Source organism: Cricetulus griseus, chromosome 4 (assembly GCF_003668045.3).
Source record: "Cricetulus griseus strain 17A/GY chromosome 4, alternate assembly CriGri-PICRH-1.0, whole genome shotgun sequence".
Classification (NCBI taxonomy): domain Eukaryota; kingdom Metazoa; phylum Chordata; class Mammalia; order Rodentia; family Cricetidae; genus Cricetulus; species Cricetulus griseus.
This window is the reverse complement of record NC_048597.1, coordinates 32,737,518-32,758,320: the sequence shown is the minus strand read 5'-3', so window position 1 is coordinate 32,758,320 and position 20,803 is coordinate 32,737,518. Positions and strand designations below refer to the sequence as shown.

Below are 20,803 nucleotides of genomic sequence, written 5' to 3'. Positions count from 1 at the left end.
GAGAGAGAGCTCTAGAGAGGTGTAATAACAGGATCAAGGTGCACTACAAAGAGGCAAATGTGGGGGGAGATTGGGGAGTACACACACACACACACACACACACACACACACACACACACACACACACACACACATGCACACACAGGCATGTGCACACACACATAGACATGCACACAGGCATAGATACAGACACAGGCATGTACACACATGCATAGACATAACACACACACACACACACACACACACACACACATGCACACACAGGCATGTGCACACACACATAGACATGCACACAGGCATAGATACAGACACAGGCATGTACACACATGCATAGACATATCACACACACACACACACACACACACACACACACACACACACACACAGTATTGGGGTTGCCACCAATGGGATGATAATGCTCTCCTCAGGATACTCTATGGAGAGTATCTAACAAAAACCCCAGTGTCAAGCAAAGAACACCTTCCTTCAAGTTATTGATCGGGAGAGTTGAAGTGACCCTTCAAGACAATACAGGATATTGCCATTGTCTTCAGTTGCCTCATAGGAATTAAAATCAAACCCTATTTCTTTAGATACAACATCCTTTTGTCACAGAAGTTAAGATAAATCAAGTTGATAGTCAGCCGGGAGTCTCACCCCTGAGAGCTGGTTATTATAGTACCAGAAGGTGCCATGCAAGTAGCTAAAGGTAATATCACCAACAGTCCTTCCCAGCAGACCTCTGAGCCACAACAATGACCAACCTGACAAGATGCTTATTTTTTATTTAAAATGTTTTTCATTTTTCATTTTTCCAGCTCCCCTACCTTCCCCTCCCCCCATCCACTTCTCAGAGCAGGGAAGGCCTTCTTTGGGGGAGTTAACAAAGTCTGATATACCCAGTTGCAAGCAAGCCCCTCTCCACTGCATCAAGGCTGAGCCAGGTATCCTATCATAGGGAAGGGGCTCCAAAAAGCCCATTCATGCACCTGGGACAAGTCCTGGTTACACTGCCACCCCCCTCAGCAGATCAAGCCACATAACTGTCATCCACATTCAGAGGGCCTAGTTTGCTACCATGTAGGTTCCCCAGCTGTCAGTTCAGTCTGTGAGAAACCTGGTGCTAGGGAAATTCCCAGGAATTCACAAGGATGACCCCAGCTAAAACTCCTAGCAATAGTGGAAAGAGTGCCTGAATGGGCCTTCCCCTATAATCAGATTAGTGACTACTCTAATTGTCATCATAGAATCTAGATCCAGTAGTGGATGGAAACAGATGCAGTGAGCCACAGCCAAACACCAGGCTTAGCTCCTGGAATTCAGTTGAAGAGAGGGAGGAGCAATCATATAAACTATTGTGAGCTCACAGACAAAATGATACTTTCAATGGTACAATAGTGACACTTACATTATATGGGTAACCAGGGGGCTTCCAAACTGGACTTAAGGCCTCTTCAGTATTCCAGAACTCATGTCTTTTACCGTAAACCCTTCTAAGAAGGCTGGAGAGGTTATATACTGTAGAGGAGAACCTATTACCTTTATATTGTCAAATCAATATAGCTTTTAACTGTATTCTAAATAGTCACCCTTATGCCCATAGATAGGTGCAGCTTTTACCCCTCATCAGAGAAGCTTCTTTATGTAGCATATGAAGGGTGTTACAGAAATTCATAAGCAGTCAAAATATAGAAAATAAGTGAGCGTAGAATTCCCATTGCCAGTGGGGACATCTACAACACAATCCTTACACCTTAGGCTCAAGGAACATCCTGGATGGGTTGGGGGTGGGTGGGTAAATGTTTGTAAGATTCAGAGCACCAGGATGACTGCTGCCTGAGTGTCTTCTGGACTTGATACAGATGTTGCAACTATGAATTCTCAATAATATGGCTACCTGCACAAGACATGTACAAGGCTACATCAATCAACATTTCAGCATGGATGGGAAAAGTTTCCTTACATAAAATTGCTAGATGAAGAGTTACAGACAGTGGATGCTGAGGCAGGGGGCATCAAGATTTCTCCAGGCATGAACTGTTCAGTTTATCAACAGAAAGCAATCAGCCCTAACATATGTACATAAAGGAAACACTAGTTGGACTCAGTAGGTTGTATAAGCATATAAATAGTTCAAAGTAATAATTACAGAGGAGGTCACAAATTCAAGGGAGTGAGGATGACACAGGAGGCACCATAGAAGGGTAGAAATGAGGTATTATAGTGCTCATGCATGAAATTCTCAAAAATTCAAATTAAACCAATCAGCAAAAATTCTTTTATGTAAAAGGATGAATAGAAAGTAGACTAGTAAAGGCTCATTTCACGCTCACAGGATGGATGATACCGCATATCACAGCACTGAAATTCTAATGAGACAGGTTTGGGCTATTGATACATTAACATTATTTAAAAATAAAAACAATCAGACAAGTATGAAAATGACATAATGAAATTCATTACTTTGTACAAATTAAAAAAATATGAAGTCACCCAACAGCCTGGGATGAAAAAGAAGGCTAAGGAAGTTAAGGTGTATTCCATCTGAAAGAAAATCAATGGAACCAGAAAAGTGCTGCCAGCTTTGTATAGGTTCTAACACACAATGCTCTCCCACAATTGAACAATAGTTGTCACAGTAATTTTAGGTGGGGTTTATTGCTAAGTTGGAACAGATATGCTAAATAATAACATTGTTGTGCATTAAGTTTCACCTATTTCCTCTTAAAATTAATTAAGATGAGATTCAACTATAACTTTTATGGTTTGGAGCATTATTAGTAAGTACATTTTTTCACTGTTGAACATTAAATGACTATGATACAGATTAATTTCATTCTTGTGCCTCTGCATGAATATAACCAGGCACACACAATTTTCAAGAAAAGTATGCTAATAAAATTCAGCTCTCATTATTAATAAATAACTAGCATAAGGTAAAATGCCATCTTTACTAGATTTATAATTTGAGGACATAAATATTTAAAAGACTCCTTTAATTTTTTAAATTAATATTTGCTTTGCATTTGTTCAAGGAGCACTTCAAATGACTCATATTGCTTTTGAAATGCTGATATGAGTGCCATGCATTATTAAATACTCATATTCCTGAGGTATATCTAGGCCTTTTTAGTGGTAGAAAACAAAACCATTGATAAAAGGAGAAGGAATGAATTGAAAAACAATTACAAAATTCTTAGGGATATGTTCTGAAACATACAAGAATACTATTTCAGATGACATTGCTGGTACTGCTTTATATGTAGGATGCCCTATGTGTTTTGTGTATATTGCTTAATAATATAATGTACTGAAGAAGTTTAAGAATAGATATTAGTAGTATGATTATTTTCAGGAACTGGGCTAAGTAGGTATAACTGGATAATAGATACTGGGTTTCAATAATATTATTTTATATTTTTACTTAAAATTCCATACAATACATATAAATATATATTTAAAATGAAGGCACACACATGTATATGTGTGTTATATGAAGTTATATCATTATTCCACTCAGAGTAATAATGCTCCCCCTAGAACAATAGACTATTTAACAAAATTTCCAGTACTATGAAAAACCTCTTTCCAAGTTGTTGTCCCTGTGACTCCTAGAGGTTTTTTCAAACTATACAAGCTATTTCTGTTGCCCCTGGTTGCCTCGCTTGGAGTCATTATTGCTTAAGGCATCATGTACCTCTTATACAGGACTCACAGAATTAGACCTGGATCTGACCCCAAAGCCTCATTCCCAAGGACTGGCTTTCACGGTACTGGAAGTTAGTATGCAAGCTGCTAAAGGAGGAAAGCATTGGTAGTCTTACCAGCTGTGATGCCTATGAACCACACAGCTATCGTGACCAAGCATTGCCATGAAGGTACAATAGTGGGAATCATATCTAGGAGGTAATCAACAGCTGTACAAATGGACTTACCCTAAGCAGAAGATAAATCATATCTGGTACTGTTCACCTGTCCTGTTATCTATGGGTAGCACCTAGTGAAATCAGGAAACTTAGAGGGACATCTACTACTGGCGCTTTCCCAAATCAGCATAATCTTAACCTGCATTTTAAATAGTTATCTTTATGTGCACAGGTAAGAGTATCAAAGAAGCTTCATTTTGCAACAGATGGAGCTCAATACAGAAATCCACGACTGGTCAAAATGTAGGGACCCATTGATGTGAGGTACCTGAAATATACACATATACATTGACACATACACAATGCAACCCCTACACCCATGGCTCAGGGAACCTAGTGGAAGAGGGAGCAGAAACATCGTAGTGGCCAGAGGACTAATAAGTGAGACTATGTCTTATAGATAGGACAAGGAAGCTACACCCATTTTATAAAACAGAACTGATAAGGTTTAGAGACTGACACTATTCATTGAAATACTATAAATCTTATTTATGAAATGCATCTGTATCACAGAAGAGATACTGTGTAGGGATGGTGGTTAAGATTACACTTAATTATCATAAGTTTATTCCATTGCCAAAGGCAGAAAACCCTGTGACATCATGCTTCTGGGTAGGCAGATTTAGGATTTATTTCCTCACTAAGGTGCAATGCATTTTATTTTTAAACTAAAAGCACACACACACCCCCAATTCTCTTTTCTTCTCACCCACCGAACTCTTGACCATGCATCCCCACTGGTAATATGTATCAGGAAAAATGTTCACAGGGACCCAAATAGCATTAGATTTATGAATTTGGAGCAACATAACAGCCAGCCAGCCAGCTACCAGCACTGCAAGTGGGTCGCAATCTTGTACTTAGTTGTGCTACAACTCCTTCATAATAAAATAGCAAATTGAAGTGATTTTCAGACAGTGTGGGAGACCAAAGGGAAATGTTTCTGCCTCCAGTAAGCACAGAAGGCTATTAATGAGCCATGTCTGGCTCCCCCACCACGTAGTGCATTCAGAGACGGCCTGCTTTTTGTGCGTACAGAGGCTGCAATTATCAAATTCTAAAGCAGCGGTTGGAAAAATGACTTAGCTTTTAGAATTTATGGGATATATATATATATATATATATATATATATATATATATATATATGATGGTAAGGAGAATTGAGAGCTCACTGTTGACATGGGTTTATACAGTATACTCTGAGCTCCCAGGGAAGAATTATTATAGCAAAGAGGGAGAAGGATCTTAAAGAAGGGTAAAGATGTTAGTGGTTATAATTGTCTTCATTCTTATTTTTGTCTTTTTGCATTTTTCAATAAATTTTGAGACAAGGGCTAACTACATAGCCCTAGATGGCCTTTAACTCATGGTAATTCTCCTGCCTCAGCTTCTGAATTGCTGAAATTACAGGTATGAGCAATCATGCTCAGATGCTTCTTGTATTTAAGTCAATTAAGGTTCCTTTTTAATTTTGAAGAAAAATCCGGCATGCTTGTAGACTTTTGAAAGTATTTCTAATATTTTCTTTTAAAGAACACTTGAATTCATATATCTACCTCTACAATTTGCTATCTTAGAATTAATAAGTTTTCCTTCATTGTACCCAGTATTGGGTTACATGAGGACAGTTTTTTACAAGTATATAATGTACACTGAACTATCACCTCATATTCCCTCTTGCACGCACCTTTTCCTCTCTTTTTGTATCAGTTCAATTTCCCCCTAGACAGCTTTATATTGACTTTAGTTTTACATTTACAGATATGATTTTATGCATCTATGTAAATCTAGGACACATATGTTTGAATAAGAATTACCCCTGTGGTCTCATATATTTGAATGCTTAGTTATCAGGGAGTGGCACTAGTTGAAAGGAGTTGAAGGATTAAGAGGTGTGGTCTTTTTGGAGGAAGTATGTCGCTGGGGGTGGGCTGTGAGGCTCCAAAAGTCCATGCAAGCCCAGAGTCCCTCGCTGCCTTTGGGTCAGGATGTAGTTCTTTGCTTCTGCTCCAGCATCTGCCTGCATGCTGTCATGATTTCTGTCATGATGGTAATGAACAGAACCTCTGAAACTAACTGTAAGCAAGTCACCAATTAAATGCTTTCTCTTACAATAGTTGCCTTGGTCATTGTGTCTCTTCACAGCAATGGAACAGTGACTAGGATGCTATAGGAGGGGAAGATGTGATGATATGTGTCATTCTGAAATGACAGTTAGTTTAATATGACTACCCTAAGTTGTATCTAATTTTCTGCAAATAGCATACTTCATTTTTGTCTATAACTGAAAAAGCTCCACTGGCTATACACACCACATTTTAGCTGTTCCTTTGTTGACAGACACATAGGTTAGTTCTGTTACTGAGCTATTTTAAATAGTGCTGCACTAAACACTAATGTGCAAATATCTATATGCCATATGAATTGGAGTCCTTCAGATAAATATTCAGGTTGTAGAGTGGAGTTATATGGTGGCTCTATTTTCAGGATTTTGATTAACCTCCTATTGACTTCCATAGATGCTGGATGAGTTTATGTTCATATCAGCAGTGTATGAGGGGTCCCGTTCTGTCCACATCCTTCCCATAATTTGCTATTTGTCTTCTTTATGAATGACATTATGACTGGGATGAGATGGAATCTTAAGGTAGTGTTTATTTGCATTTCTTCAATGACTAGGAATAAAATGCTTATTGGCCATATGTAATTCTACTTGAGAGCCATCTCTTCATTTCCTTAGCCCCTTTGTTCAAATGAGCTATTTGGTTTCTGAATCTTTTAGAAATATTTTCTTTGTGTATTTCAATGATACAATTTTTATTTAAGTGAAACATGCATCTTCAGAGGCAATATCCACTAGGTGAGGGGAGTTGACAGTGACTTACAAGGAGAATCAAATAGCAATTTAATGAAGAGAACTCACAGTACAGAGCCATGCTTTTGGAGTCATGAAGACTTATGTGAGGGTCTTTTCTTATAAACTTTACAACAGTCAATAAAGTTCTTTTAACAACTGTAGCAGGTGACTGTTTACCATGCCCATTATACACATGGACCAGAAGAGACACAGGAAAGCTGCCAGCACATCTAAGGATCCACAGCCAGTATAAGACAGAGCTAGAATTAAGAGACACAGACTTCTATATTCTCATAGTGGTATTAATGGTGGTCATCATTAATTAAAGCTTCGCTTCTTCCTAGACTGTCAGATACTTATATGATGTATAATTAGAGCTGAAAAATGGTAGTTTTGAAAAGTTAGCCCATGGAATATACCATTTATAAGCATGTGATATAGGATGTCATATCTTTTAATTATTGATTCTTTATATATATTATTTATTTATTCCTTGTTAAGTAGAATAAAATGTATATCTGAAACTAACATTTTTGCCTAATTTTCCTTACCAGGCATCTGGTCTAATTTTCAGCAGTAATTTAATTTGAATGTCTGCTACATTGTTTGCTGCTGTATTTGGCTTTGGGTACTTGTTACAAAAAGTATAAAACCAACCTACACCAAACATTATTAGATAACAAGTCATTTGATATATACCTGATCAAATATGCTTTGGACAAAAATAATGAAAAGACATAAATGTACATGTATTTTAAGTTCTGCAGGTGGCCCTGATGAATTATTCTCAAATAGTTTAGAGCATTTACAGGTAAAATGAGCACATGTTATGAAGCAGAATCTCCTGAAATAGACACAGCAGAGAACAAACAGCTCATCTTCTCTACCTATGAATTTCATTTTGCCTTAAAGAGCACACTTGGCTAAGAGTGTGTGCTGTGGATGTAGTTTGTATTTATTACAACCTGAAGATGCTGCTGAATTCAGCTGCAGAAGTTGAATCTGGACATCCACCCAAGTCACAGGACAGATACACCATCCCCACCAACATTGAGAGCAGTTGGAGGAAGAGGACAGGAATCAAATGAAATAAGAGGAAATAAGATCAAGGGAGACAAACAAGATGCAATGTCCCAGTATCACAGGACAGAAAATGAGGTGGAAATACAAAGAAAGACAAGACATTCTAAATGAAAAAACTTAGCCATTTCATAGGCACAGACAATACTTATGTTTTTTTTGGATATATTAAAGAGTTCACGGTCATACAAATATATCACATCTCCTGGGGATAAAAACAATTACTTCAGTGAATATTTTTATAGTTCATTTCATTTTTCACCATCAACGTATATTTTCCAAGCATATTGTGGGGCTTTAAAACTTAGCACGTGCTGAGTACACTTTGAAAAGCAATGTTGAGACTCTCTTAGCTTTATTTTATTTCATGACAGATATTCATGGGAAGTCATCTTATACAGAATGAGTTTTAGGTTTTTATTCTAAGAGATATCACTGCTGAAGGAATTTTATTTGTTCTTTTACTCTTTATATTGCTGGCTGAACACGAGGGACAAAATTGGCAGAATTTTGGTCAATGTACAACAGTGTAAGGGATCAGCATTTTAGAAAATGCAGAAAATATCATATTAAAGTGGTAAATGTGATACCACTTCATGAAAAGCTATAAGTGGCAATTGAGTTTTATCTTTACTTCTTAATTGATAGTACGATCATTTGATATATATATGTATCATTATCATATATATATATATCATTAATGTGGCAAGTAAAGTTATAGGAGAAATCAATGATATAATTATGTGTACATCCTGTCCCCTCAGTAGTGCTCTATGGCATCACAGAGCCAGAGAAATGCACCTGGTGAAAATACTGCCATTCTCCACAGAAAACCCATGCGGCACATTATGTAAAAAATAAGTCATGATAAATGATTTCAAGTATAGATCTCAGAATAGCTTATTTAAATGGCACCAGAAAAGAGCACCTCACCCGCAAAAACGAGTCGAGGGATCCATTCTCCATATATTCTACCACGATCATTACGGGCCGGCCTGCAAGAGAGCAAGAAACACACACACCATTAGAGCAATTGCAGGGAGAGGTGTTGCAGGTAGGGGTTTCCAGTGCAGTAGCTGCCGTCCTCTTTTATGGAAGTGTATTTCTATATGCATCTTCTTTCCCCCAGCATTATTTCTTCCTGAGTTCACAAAGGGACGCGGGTTACCATCTGAGTTACAAAGGAATTAGACATGTTTTACAAATGTCTTGTGATTGCTTGCATAGATTTTTTTTTTGTCCTCTAGTTTTTCCAAAAAATGACAACCAGGACACTAAATTCATCATTTAAGCAGTCACTGCCTCTGTTTTGGCAGCTGTGGCACAGCTTCCATGATGTTGTAGTACTTTCCCCCCCTTACTTACATTAGAGTGGGCAGTTATGAAATTATTTCTAAATCAGAGCAGAAAGGAGAAATTCATAAATTGTCTTTGACTACTTCTGAAAGATCAGACATAGATGGCTTTTAAGGGATTTGAAGCAGAATAATTTTCGGGAGATTGATGAATAACGCATGCTGGGTAGGATCTGTACGCATGCCTGGTCATCTCTTTATTGGACACAGATTTGATCAGCAGAGGGCCGATGGCAATGCATGAAAAACAGGTAACTCTGAGTTGTAGGTCTATTGCAGAAGCAAAGATCAGAAACCAAGCATCATTTACTTCTCCTTTTATCACACCAATTGTTACAGTTCCCAATACATCTCTATTAGGTAGAATATTTGACATAAATAACTTTGATTTGTTTCAAAGAAAGGAATGTATTTGAGCTCTCCAATTGCACAGGCTTAAAAGATAAAACTTCAATTGAGTGGAAAATGATATTTACCTGAAATAGGAATCTATCAATGCTTAGTTTTTCTTTCTACATTTTTATTTTTGATTAGAATTCTTGATGATTCATTCTGAACGGCACACAGCTATTTTTAGGACACACCAAAAAATGATCTGGAAAGAAACTGTGCCAATGCCAATGATGAAAATGTTGGACTCGTAATTCAAGCCTTTTTTCCTGAACTCAAAGCCTTGTGGGTTAGAAAGGGTAGCCATCATAAATTGCTTCAATGTATGCAAGTGCTAGATTTTATATTTGAATGTATATTTTAAAGAAAGATGAGTTAAAGGTTAAAAGGTGACCTAAATCTCCCATTTTAACATGCATAGAATTCAAACCTAAGGAATTTTTCTATTTGGAGAGAATATTAACTCATGTTCAGAAATGCCCCTTAAAGCTATTAATCTTACCCACATGAACAAAGAACTTTATCCCCCATTCAAGAGGTGAGATGAACTGTCAGAACTCTCATAGAAAGCGGTCAAGAAGACCCAGTTTGAAGCCTGAAAACTTGTCATTATGTCTTTTATTTGTCCGTGGTTTCTGAGAATCAAGAGGCAGCAATCTAAGGTCAACACTTAGGTAGGAAAGTGGAGGAAATCTGAAGCTATCTTTGTACCTCAACATCAAATTCTGAGCAGATATCAAGTTAGAATAGTAGTGGGTTATGAGTGACTAGGAGGAATAAAGTTGAGTTGCTGCTATGGGTACTTGAATTATGCCCCCTCTGTGTTTTCATACCTCTGTAATAGCTCCTGACCATTGCTGTCAACTGTTCATTTTAAAGTATTTATTCCTCAATAATGTGAGTTTTGTTGAAACAAAGAGCTGTAAACACCTCTTTGTATTCTTATATCCCTATGACACAGATAAAGAAATTGAGGGATAGAAAAGTAGAAAATTTTCTTGAGCCAAAAGCCAGTAAAGGGCAGCATTAGCCACCCTGTCTGATGTTTTGGATTTTTGAACCTTTATGTTATAGCTGCATCTTAGAAGAGATGAATGGATCGTATCTCTAAGTCTAGTATGGCTAAGCCTCCAGTGAAGGAGGCTTCCTAACCAACCTCACCACCCTTAACTCTACCAGCTGTCTCTCATGTTCAGTTCTGCCTTCTGCCTTCCATTTTGTTACTCACCAGTAAGAGTTATTTCTCAGCTTTCCCCTCTCTGAAACACCCCCACAATGTGTCACCCCTCCAGAATTTAAACAATGTATATCCTTGCAAGCCTTCATGCTGATGTTTCCAATAGACCCCACCACTGCTACTGTGTATGATATGGCATGTTCTTCTTGGCCTTTGTCTTGCTTCGTCATTTTCCTGTACAGACTTGTATTCTCATTCTCTGGGTTTCTCAAGGTCACTTCCTATAGATATGAGCTTAGTAGGTGCTTCATAAAATTACATTTTCTTACTGATTGCACTATCCTTATGAAACTAACATTGAATTATTTCAGCAAGATTTCTAACTGTGGGAACACAAAGTACATGGAGCTTATTTCTATCTATAACTCTTTTGTAGGTACCTTTGGCAGTCTTAAAATCTATCAGTGACAAGCTTTGTTTCTCATTTAGAATGATAAGGAATTAGATGAAGATTCCCCCAGTTTCTTCTGAATTAGATGCTTCTTTTTAGCCCTTCTTTAGCATTTTATGGAAAATTCTCAGAGATTGAGGGAACTGAACTGAAGAACTGTGTTTTCTCAGACTACTTTCAGAATTTAATCTGCAATTTATTTCCTAATGGTTTTCTATAGGAAATATGTAGCTGTAAAATGTGAAGGTCAAAGGCAAACTCGTGGTCCCTTATTGCATTTGTGAAAAAAAATACATAGGAATAAGGGAACTTAGGAAAATGTGGGTGCTATTCTTTAATTCCATTTTAGGTGAGTGAGGCTTTTTGGTACACATTCCTTTTTTGACTTGCTTTTTCACTATGCACAATTACATATGTAAATCATATATCATATATTCTAAGAGTATGACTGCTCCTAAAAGATATACTTGGAAGTAATCGATTCTTTTTCTAAATTTTCAACAATATCTGAGATCATTTCCTTGAGTAACTTTTAGTCTGTTGCTCCAAATGCCTCATATCGCAGCGTCTTCCTAGTGACTGAATTGGGCTAAGACAATGAACATACTCCAGGATGTTTTAACTTCAGTCAGTTCAAAATTCCCACTTAATTTACAGAAAGGTCATTGGTTTGATGTTAAATCTCCCAAGCTACTCAAAGTTACTGTTTTCAAGAGCATAAAACCATAAATAGCCAGATGTTATGAATAGTCTTAACTACATAAGAACCAAAATTTGAGAAATCACTTATTTATATCCTGAAGATGAGCACAAAATTCCTTTATCATCTTTTTATAGACACCAATAACTATTTTCTTTCAGTGGAATTTTAGGGAGTGCATATATATATATATATATATATATATATATATATATATATATATATATATGTATATGTATATATTTGATTATATATACAAACTCAAATACTTCCCAAACCTATAATGACTTTGATAAAGAGGTTTGCAGAATCCATATGACCATAAGACTCTACTATTCTCATGATGGTATTAAAGAAAAGAAAACAAAGGCATTCTTTAACTTTCTTGTAAAAATCTCAGAGAAATACTCTGCTGGTGAAATAGATTTTCTTCAGAGCAAATTTGTGAACATAGAGGATTACAGAGATTTGCCATTTTTATATAAGTAATGAGTCTGTGATGGATGTGGTGTTTTGAATCAGTTCAGCAATTTCTAATGTGCAGCCAGTAAAATGAAGAATCGAAACAAATCTCAACAACCTCAGAACTCTATTACAGATTTAAATCATTCTAGTTTATTTAACATTCGATCATGTCTATATTTTGTCTACCAGGTTATAAACTTGCAGCAATAATGTCCATTGACAGAGTGCCAGTATTCTTCCTACAGACATTCAATTCGCTGCTTCGTAAGCCAGTTATTTCATCTATTCTTCCTCCCTGCCTCTTTTATAGATAGGGAATTACAATTACAATCTCTTCTGAGTTTGATAATAAATGAAATAATTTTCTTATCCATGTAATGCTTTCCACAGATATGGGTAATATAAATCTGAAAAGATATAATGTATTAAATTATTGTTTTTATTCACATGATAACTACCAAAATTGGGAAACATTTTACTCTTAAACTGTTGCCTGGTAAGTATCAGAACCTCTCCCAAACAAAACTCATTCTCAAGGACTTTGAATCTTAGGTTATTTTAAATTTATAAATGAAAATTTAATTTATTTTTAACCTAAAATTTTAATCTAGTACTTGTGCTTGAAAATTACACACCTTTCAGGTACTATGTGATGTCTCAATACACACACATTGTACAATATTTCAATAAGGATAAATATCTATCTCCTCAAACCTTTTAATTTTTCATAGTGGAAACATTCAAAGTCATGTACCTGCATTTTTGAAAGATACAGTACTTCATATTCCCTCTGCTATGCAGTGGTATATTGGAACTTCTTGCTCCTGTGTAATTTGTTGATCACCCAACCACTCTTACTCATCCCAAATTTTGGTAATCACCATTCTCTCAGCTCTGAAATATACCAGTTCATATTGCACTGGGAGAATGAGTATTTATTCTGTTTAACATAGTGATCTCTGGCTCCAACTGTGTCACTACAATTTGTAACCTTTCCTTATGAGAGGACTCTGTCAGGAGTTGGACTGGAAGCCATTCATGCCACCCTTAACAAAGGATCTCTGCATTCTGCCTGTGTCTTGAAAATCTTAATGAAGCTGAATTCAAAAATAGTGAACTGCATTGTTTGGGGGAGAAAGTTTCAAGGCAGCACACTATCTGTGGTTACTGCTCTTGGATTTACAGTTGGAGAGAGCAGAATGAAGCCTAAAAACTTGCAGTTTGGCAAGTAAAGTTATCTGAATTTAAAGTTGCAATAAAGGCAGGTGCAGACAAAGCATTTGCAATTTGTGATTGTTAAAAAGATTAAAGCTATTATAGATCACAGAATTTATATGGGGCGATTGTGAGAGCACCTGGATTGCAAAACTCCACCTATTTCAAGATTCCAGATATGAGTATAAATTCATTAGATAATAGAATACCTAAAAAAAGAGTTTAGAACATGGTTTCCTAGGGAGGCATTTTCCCGTGTTCAGTCAGGAAGGTATAGTACACTAATGCAGCTGTGGTCTAAGTAAGCCAGGCTAAGGGGCAGTGTAACTTGGTCTATGTGGTACTGCTGTTCAGACATGCAAAACAGAAGCCATGATGAGAGTGGTGGACGCTTACATATAGGATCCAGAAAGCCACTGAGGCCAAGCAATGTGTTCCAGGGTCAGATTCTCTGCAAAGAGGAATTGAGAAGCCACTGATTGAAACTTGTGAAACCTAAGTCACAATTAATATTCTAGGATAGAGGAGATGCCAAAAAAGTAGGTCATTCAATGAGGAAATCAGTGGGTACCTCATGGATCTCACCAAGTGAGACCCCAGTTTCCACTGTCACTAGAGCTGGAAGGGCTGCTGGACACCAACTGATGCCATGATGCCCTGGTGAAAAACCTGGAACTTCTGTGTATGCTGATGGTTTGCTCTGCTAGGCTCTGATCCTTGTTTATCCTACTTTTCCTAACTATTCTCCATTCCTGACATTTGTAATGGGGATGATAACTTGTTGTTGTGTATTGTAATCGTGCAATAGCTTGTTCACTCTTTTTTTAAATTAAAAAAAATGTAATTTCCTCTAGACAAAGAGCTACAGGCAATGAATGTCTGCTGGGAGAAGAATTAGCCCCTCCCAAGGATAAGTTTCCTTTTTGGTTGTCTGGTATTAAAGCGGTTAGTCCTGAAATCATATAAACACAAACAATAAAAATGGTTGTACATGAACATATGTACACACATACATACATACATACATACATATATACATATATACATATGTGTGTACATAACAATAATAAAGAAAAAGAAGTTATCTACTTGAGAGTTGGGGGTAGTTGGAGGGAGGGTACCTGGGAGAGCCAGAAAAAGGAAAGGGAAGTGATGTAATTTTATTTCAATTAAATTTAAAAAGATATTTATTTATGTATCATCAATGATACTATTTAGAATTAAAACATACAGTGAAACCAAGACATTTCTCAGTGTTTTCAAATTTCTGGCATGTTACTCTGAGTTTCTGGGACAAAAAAAAATCGGTATTCCCAGAATTTTCAAAATTATGATATTTTAAATGTGCTTTTAACAGTCTTCATACTATATGAATTTGAGTAACTAAAATTCTTGTTTAAAGAATAAAATATTCTGAATTTAGTGGTACTTACAAAAACTACATCCTACAGAAATATTTACTGAAATTATAATTTAAAACCCAGGTCTCTCAGCAAGACAAAACCGCAGCCCACAGACTGGGAGAAGATATTCACCAACCCCACATCTGACAGAGGGCTGATCTCCAAAATTTACAAAGAACTCAAGAAGCTAGTCTCCAAAACACCAAACAATCCAATTTAAAAGTGGGGTACAGAACTAAATAGACAATTCTCAATAGAGGAATCTAAAATGGTTGAAAGACACATAAGAAAGTGTTCAACATCCTTAGCCATCAGGGAAATGCAAATCAAAACAACTCTGAGATACCATCTTACTCCTGTCAGAATGGCTAAAATAAAAAACACCAATGACAGTTCATGTTGGAGAGGATGTGGAGAAAGGGGAACACTCCTCCACTGCTGGTGGGAGTGCCAACTTGTACAGCCACTTTGGGAATCAGTATGGTGACTCGTCAAAAAATGGGAATCAGTCTACCACAAGATCCAGCAGTTCCACTCCTAGGCATATACCCAAAAGAAGCACATTCATACAACAAGGACATATGTTCAACGATGTTCATAGCAACACTATTTGTAATAGCCAGAAACTGGAAGCAGCCTAGATGCCCCTCAACCGAAGAATGGATAGAGAAAATGTGATACATTTACACAATGGAGTACTACTCAGTGGAAAAAAACAATGGAATCTTGAAATTTGCAGGAAAATGGATGGATCTAGAAGAAACCATTCTGAGCGAGGTAACCCAATCACAAAAAGACAAACATGGTATGTACTCACTCATATGTGGATTTTAGACATAGAGTAGGGATTACTAGCCTACAAGCCACACTGCCAAAGAAGCTAATAAACATGGAGGTCCCTAAGAGAGACATACATGGTTCCCTGGAAAAGGGGAGAGGTTCAAGATCTGCTGAGCAAATTGGCAGCACGGGAAGAGGGGGGAGGGAGCTAGGAGAATGAGAAGGGGAGAGGAAGAGGGATGCATAGAAGGGGAGAGGAAGGGGAGAGGAAGAGAGAACATGAGGGAGCAGAAAATGAGTCAGGGGAAGAATACACGATAACAAGAATGGAGATATCATAATAGAGGGAGACATTTTTGGTTTACAGAGAAATCAGGCACTAGGGAAATGTCTGGAGATCTACAAAGATGATACCAGCTAACTATCTCAGCAACAGAAGAAAGGCTACCTTAAATGCCCTCCCCTGATTATGAGATTGATGACTGACTTATATGCCTTCATCCAGCAGCTGGTTGAAGTAGAAGCAGACACCCATAACTAATCACCGATCTGAACTGGAACCCAGATGCAGAGATGGACCAGTGACGAGCACAGAGGTCCAGACCAGGCTGGTGAAACAACCAAAAACAGCTGACCTGAACATCCAGGAACCCTTGCTTCCGAGTCTGATAGCTGGAATACCAGCATGGGACTGATCCAGACCCGAGGAACATGGGTTTCTGTGAGGAAACCTCAGAAACCTATGGGACCTCCTGTAGAAGCCCAGTATTTATCCCTAGCATAGGTATGGACTTTGGGAGCCCAGTCCATATAGAGGAATACTCCCTGAGCCAAGACACCCAGGGATGGGCCTAGGCCCTACCCCAAAGGAAATGAAAGACTCTGATGACACCCTATGGAAGACCTCACCATCCAGTGGGAGCATGTAGGGAGCCGTCCCTGCATTCTCCATTACAATGATGGCGCCTGCAGGCACTGAATGTAAATTATTGCGCAGGCACTGGGTAATTTTCCATTCCTTGATCTCTGCCTATTCCGTGGCGTATATGGCCTGATGAGCTGCAGCCAATCATAGGGTGACACGTCCCAGGCGGCGGCTGCCAGCCTTTATTAGGGGACGGGATTCTTGGCTCGGGGTCTCCGCTCTGGTAAGCTTATGCTCTCCTCTCAAGACGCATTAAAGCTTTACTGCAGAAGGATCCGAATGTCCTGTGTGGTTCTTGCCGGCAAGACTATCGCGCGGGACATCTGGTGCCGAAACCCGGGAACTTGTTAACATCGCCGGCACTGCGGAGACCCCTCGGATGGGGCGGATTCAGAACTGCAGGGTGGTAAATTTAGAGAGGTATGTCTTTTCTGGACTTTGGCTTGGGATTGTTGATCTTTTTCACTGTTGTAGCAATCTTAAAGAAGTCCAGAATTACATGTCAGAAACCGAATGTAGTGAGAGATGGGGCGCGCCCAACAATAAAATATAAGGAAAAAGGACCTCCCGGGATGTCTAGTGACAAGGGAGTGTGTGTAAGAAGAGAAACAGCAACGAATAAGGAAAAAGGACCTCCCGGGATGTCTAATGACAAGGGAGTGAGTAATTTGTTAGATGATTCTGTAAATAAGTTTAAAGCTTTAAATCTTGATAGCTCTGATGACTCTGAAAGCTCAAGAGATAAAGTTTTAGAGGAAACGGCTCAGCTAGGTGAAAAAGAAACAAAAAAGGAGGGAGAGAAAATAGGGGATAACTAGTCACACCCCGGTAAATTTAAGAGACCTGTTAATCCAGCGGGTGTACTTCCATCAACACCCCCATTATTTGGTACCGACTCCTTTTTACCATTAGAGGAGCGGAGAAAATTGCAGATGGCTTTCCCAGTCTTTGATAGGGGAAAAGGCCATGCATGTTATTCAACACTTCTTGGAGGCCTGGAATGCCTGGGGAAAGCCTCATAAACATTGACACTCGGGGCCATACTGCAGCCAAGCGTCACACCTCAGAACCTAAAAGGCCAAAGGAAATGGTAAAATAAAAAGATATCTTAACTGGTCTTTGGAGAGGCCCGGATCCTATTCTCATAAGATCCAGGGGAGCTATATGTGTTTTTCCACAGGATGAAGAGAATCCCCTGTGGATCCCGGAAAGACTCACACGAAGAGCCCCTTCGGACCTTCAAAAGTTGGAACTCCACCCTCTCCCCGGGAGTTGAGAGCCACTATTATCCAGATTAACTCCTGTCCTTGACGGAGAGATTGTCATCATAGATCGCTTAATGGGTGGGGATGGGATTGTTTGGTGCAGCCGTTTGCTGCGGATTGGTCTGTAGGCTCAGGGCTCAAACTAAGAGAGACAAGATGGTTATCGCCCAAGCGCTTGTAGCTTTGGAACAAGGGGCTTCCACTGATATTTGGCTAACTATGCTTAAGCAATAGGCCGCCGGCCAGACAGCTCTTGCACTCCCGGAGCCTAGGCTCATTGCACAGGGTAGAGTGTCTGGTTTGAGCAGCCCATGAGGGATGTTGAGCAAGGCATCACACAGAGAGTTGCCTAGTATGCAGGCTTCTCTGGGAGGCATGTTGTCCTGCATAAGGGTTGCCTGCCCTAGTCTCCCTTTCCCAGAAAAATGGCAGAGGACAGGTCGAGAGCACTTTGGGTCAAGCTAACAGCCTGATGGCTACTCTTGTACACAGTCTTAATGTTTGATTGGGAAGGTACAACCTCTGCCTCTATCCCTCAACATATAGGTGACCTATTTGCTTGTAAAAAATAAAGCCTTATCATTAATTAATAAAAAAAGGGGGAGATGTAGGGAGCCGTCCCTGCATTCTCCATTACAATGATGGCGCCTGCAGGCACTGAATGTAAATTATTGCGCAGGCGCTGGGTAATTTTCCATTCCTTGATCTCTGCCTATTCCGTGGCGTATATGGCCTGATGAGCTGCAGCCAATCATAGGGTGACACGTCCCAGGCGGCGGCTGCCAGCCTTTATTAGGGGACGGGATTCTTGGCTCGGGGTCTCCGCTCTGGTAAGCTTATGCTCTCCTCTCAAGACGCATTAAAGCTTTACTGCAGAAGGATCCGAATGTCCTGTGTGGTTCTTGCCGGCAAGGCTATCGCGCGGGACAGGAGCAGAAAAGATATGTGACAGATAAGGTTTTAGTTGGGGGGGTGGGTAAGGGAGGACGGGTGGGAGAAGGGAAATGGAATTGTTATGTAAAACAATCCTGTTTCTAATTCAAATAAAAAAGTTTGAAAAAAAATAAAACCCAGGTCTCCTAATAAGGGAGCAGTCCCTCGGTGGACACTTCCATTTAAAGATTTATTTGGCATTTAAAATGTAATACACCCTGAGAAAGTGTTCAAACAGCTTACACAAAGTATTCTGTATAGTGAACTAATTAGTGAGCATTTTGTCTTTTTATTACACTTCCTTGTTCTCTTTTCTATGCTATAACCACACCTGCAGTTTTTTATTTACATACATTTATAACTTGTAGGCTAGGCTCCACACATGAGGGAGTGCATGGATTTTTCTTTTGACATCGGCTGGTCCTTCTCAATATAATTTTAACTTCATTAATTTTTCCATAACTTATTCTTTAGATATGAATTGAAAGGCCCGCTGCCTCTCTGTCCCCCCCCCCGCCTATGCTGATGCTGGGTGTTCTCTCTGGAGCAGCCGGGATGGGCTGGAGAGTGCAGCGCGGGGCGATAATTGTCCGGCAGCTGCTAGCTGCCGCAGAGCTGCCCTGCTTCACCTTCATCCTGCCCCCGCCGGCCTCCACTTCCCCCGGCTGCCGTTTTCCCTCCCAAGCCGGTTCACCCAGGCGGGGCTGCCCTGGCACCGCGCCGGGGCTGGGGCCGAGCACCCCTCGCCCCCACGCCCCCCCCCCGTTGAGAAACACTCCGTCCCAAGGTCTCCGCCCCCAAGGTCAGCCACCTGGGCGCGGAGGGAGGAATCAAGTCTGTTGTACCAGACACCAGACCTTGAGAATATGCTGATCTGGAATGGCTCTGTGCCTCATTTGAACCATCAAATAGAATCCCTGCTCCTAGCTTGCGCCTTTTTCCCTATATAAGGACGCCTTTCCCTTGGCGCGGGGCGCTTGGCCTCAGAAAAGCTAAGTCGCCCCGGGTACCCGCGTCTCCAATAAAGCCTCTTGTTTTTTACATCCAGTTCGTGGCCTCGCTGGTTCCTGGGTGTGTGGGTCTCCCTCTACGAAAGTATCCCTTCGGGGTCTTTCAGAATAATATTCCATATTGGAAACATGTAGCCTGTTTTTGTATTTAATTTTTGATCAATATATTTTCATTGTGTAGTGTCTTAATTCGTACAGGCAATTTCTTTCATGGTTATATGTACTTTGGTCATATTCACTGTTCGTATTCCTTTCCCTATTTTCCCTCCTCTCACTAATCTTGTCTTTTTTTGTAGTCCCCTTCTTTCATTACACACACACACACACACACACACATACACACACACACACACACACACATACAGAGGGCTTTATGTATCTGTAAGAATTTTAAGGCCCTCTTACATGTCTCATGTATCCTTTTGCCTGCATTCAGTATTTTCTCATCACCGAATATACCCCTTTTTGCTCTAATTTGAAAATACTATACATACACTTAACAATTTTAATGTACAATCATACATACATATACCATAGTCTAGGATTTACACATGAAGGACAATATATCCATTTTATCTTTCTCATTTTGAGTGACCTCACTTAATAGTATACATTGTAGGTCCACCCATTTTCTGCAAATTTCATGATTTACTTTACAGCTGACTATGTATGCAGTTTGCATCTTTATCACACTTTCATTACACACTCGTCTGTTGATAGATATCTATGTTGGTTCTATTTCATTGCTATCATAAATAGATCATCAATAAACATGGATATTCAAATAAAAAAGAATTCTAACAGCTACAAATGAGAGAAAAATGTGTGTTGTTCTTTCTATATCTGACTTATTTTGCTTACTCTGTTGAT

The 20,803-nt window shown here is 39.1% G+C and overlaps 1 protein-coding gene across 1 annotated transcript in view; it reads right to left on the bottom strand.

The window, feature by feature from the left end:
- LOC113830699 (ephrin type-A receptor 6) overlaps positions 1 to 20,803 on the bottom strand; it is an 818,688-nt gene that overhangs the window by 118,717 nt on the left and 679,168 nt on the right. Inside the window, exon 13 of the mRNA XM_035444430.1 lies at positions 8,798 to 8,859. Within this exon, the coding sequence (XP_035300321.1) occupies positions 8,798 to 8,859 (62 nt within the window). The remainder of the gene's footprint in view (positions 1 to 8,797; positions 8,860 to 20,803) is intronic.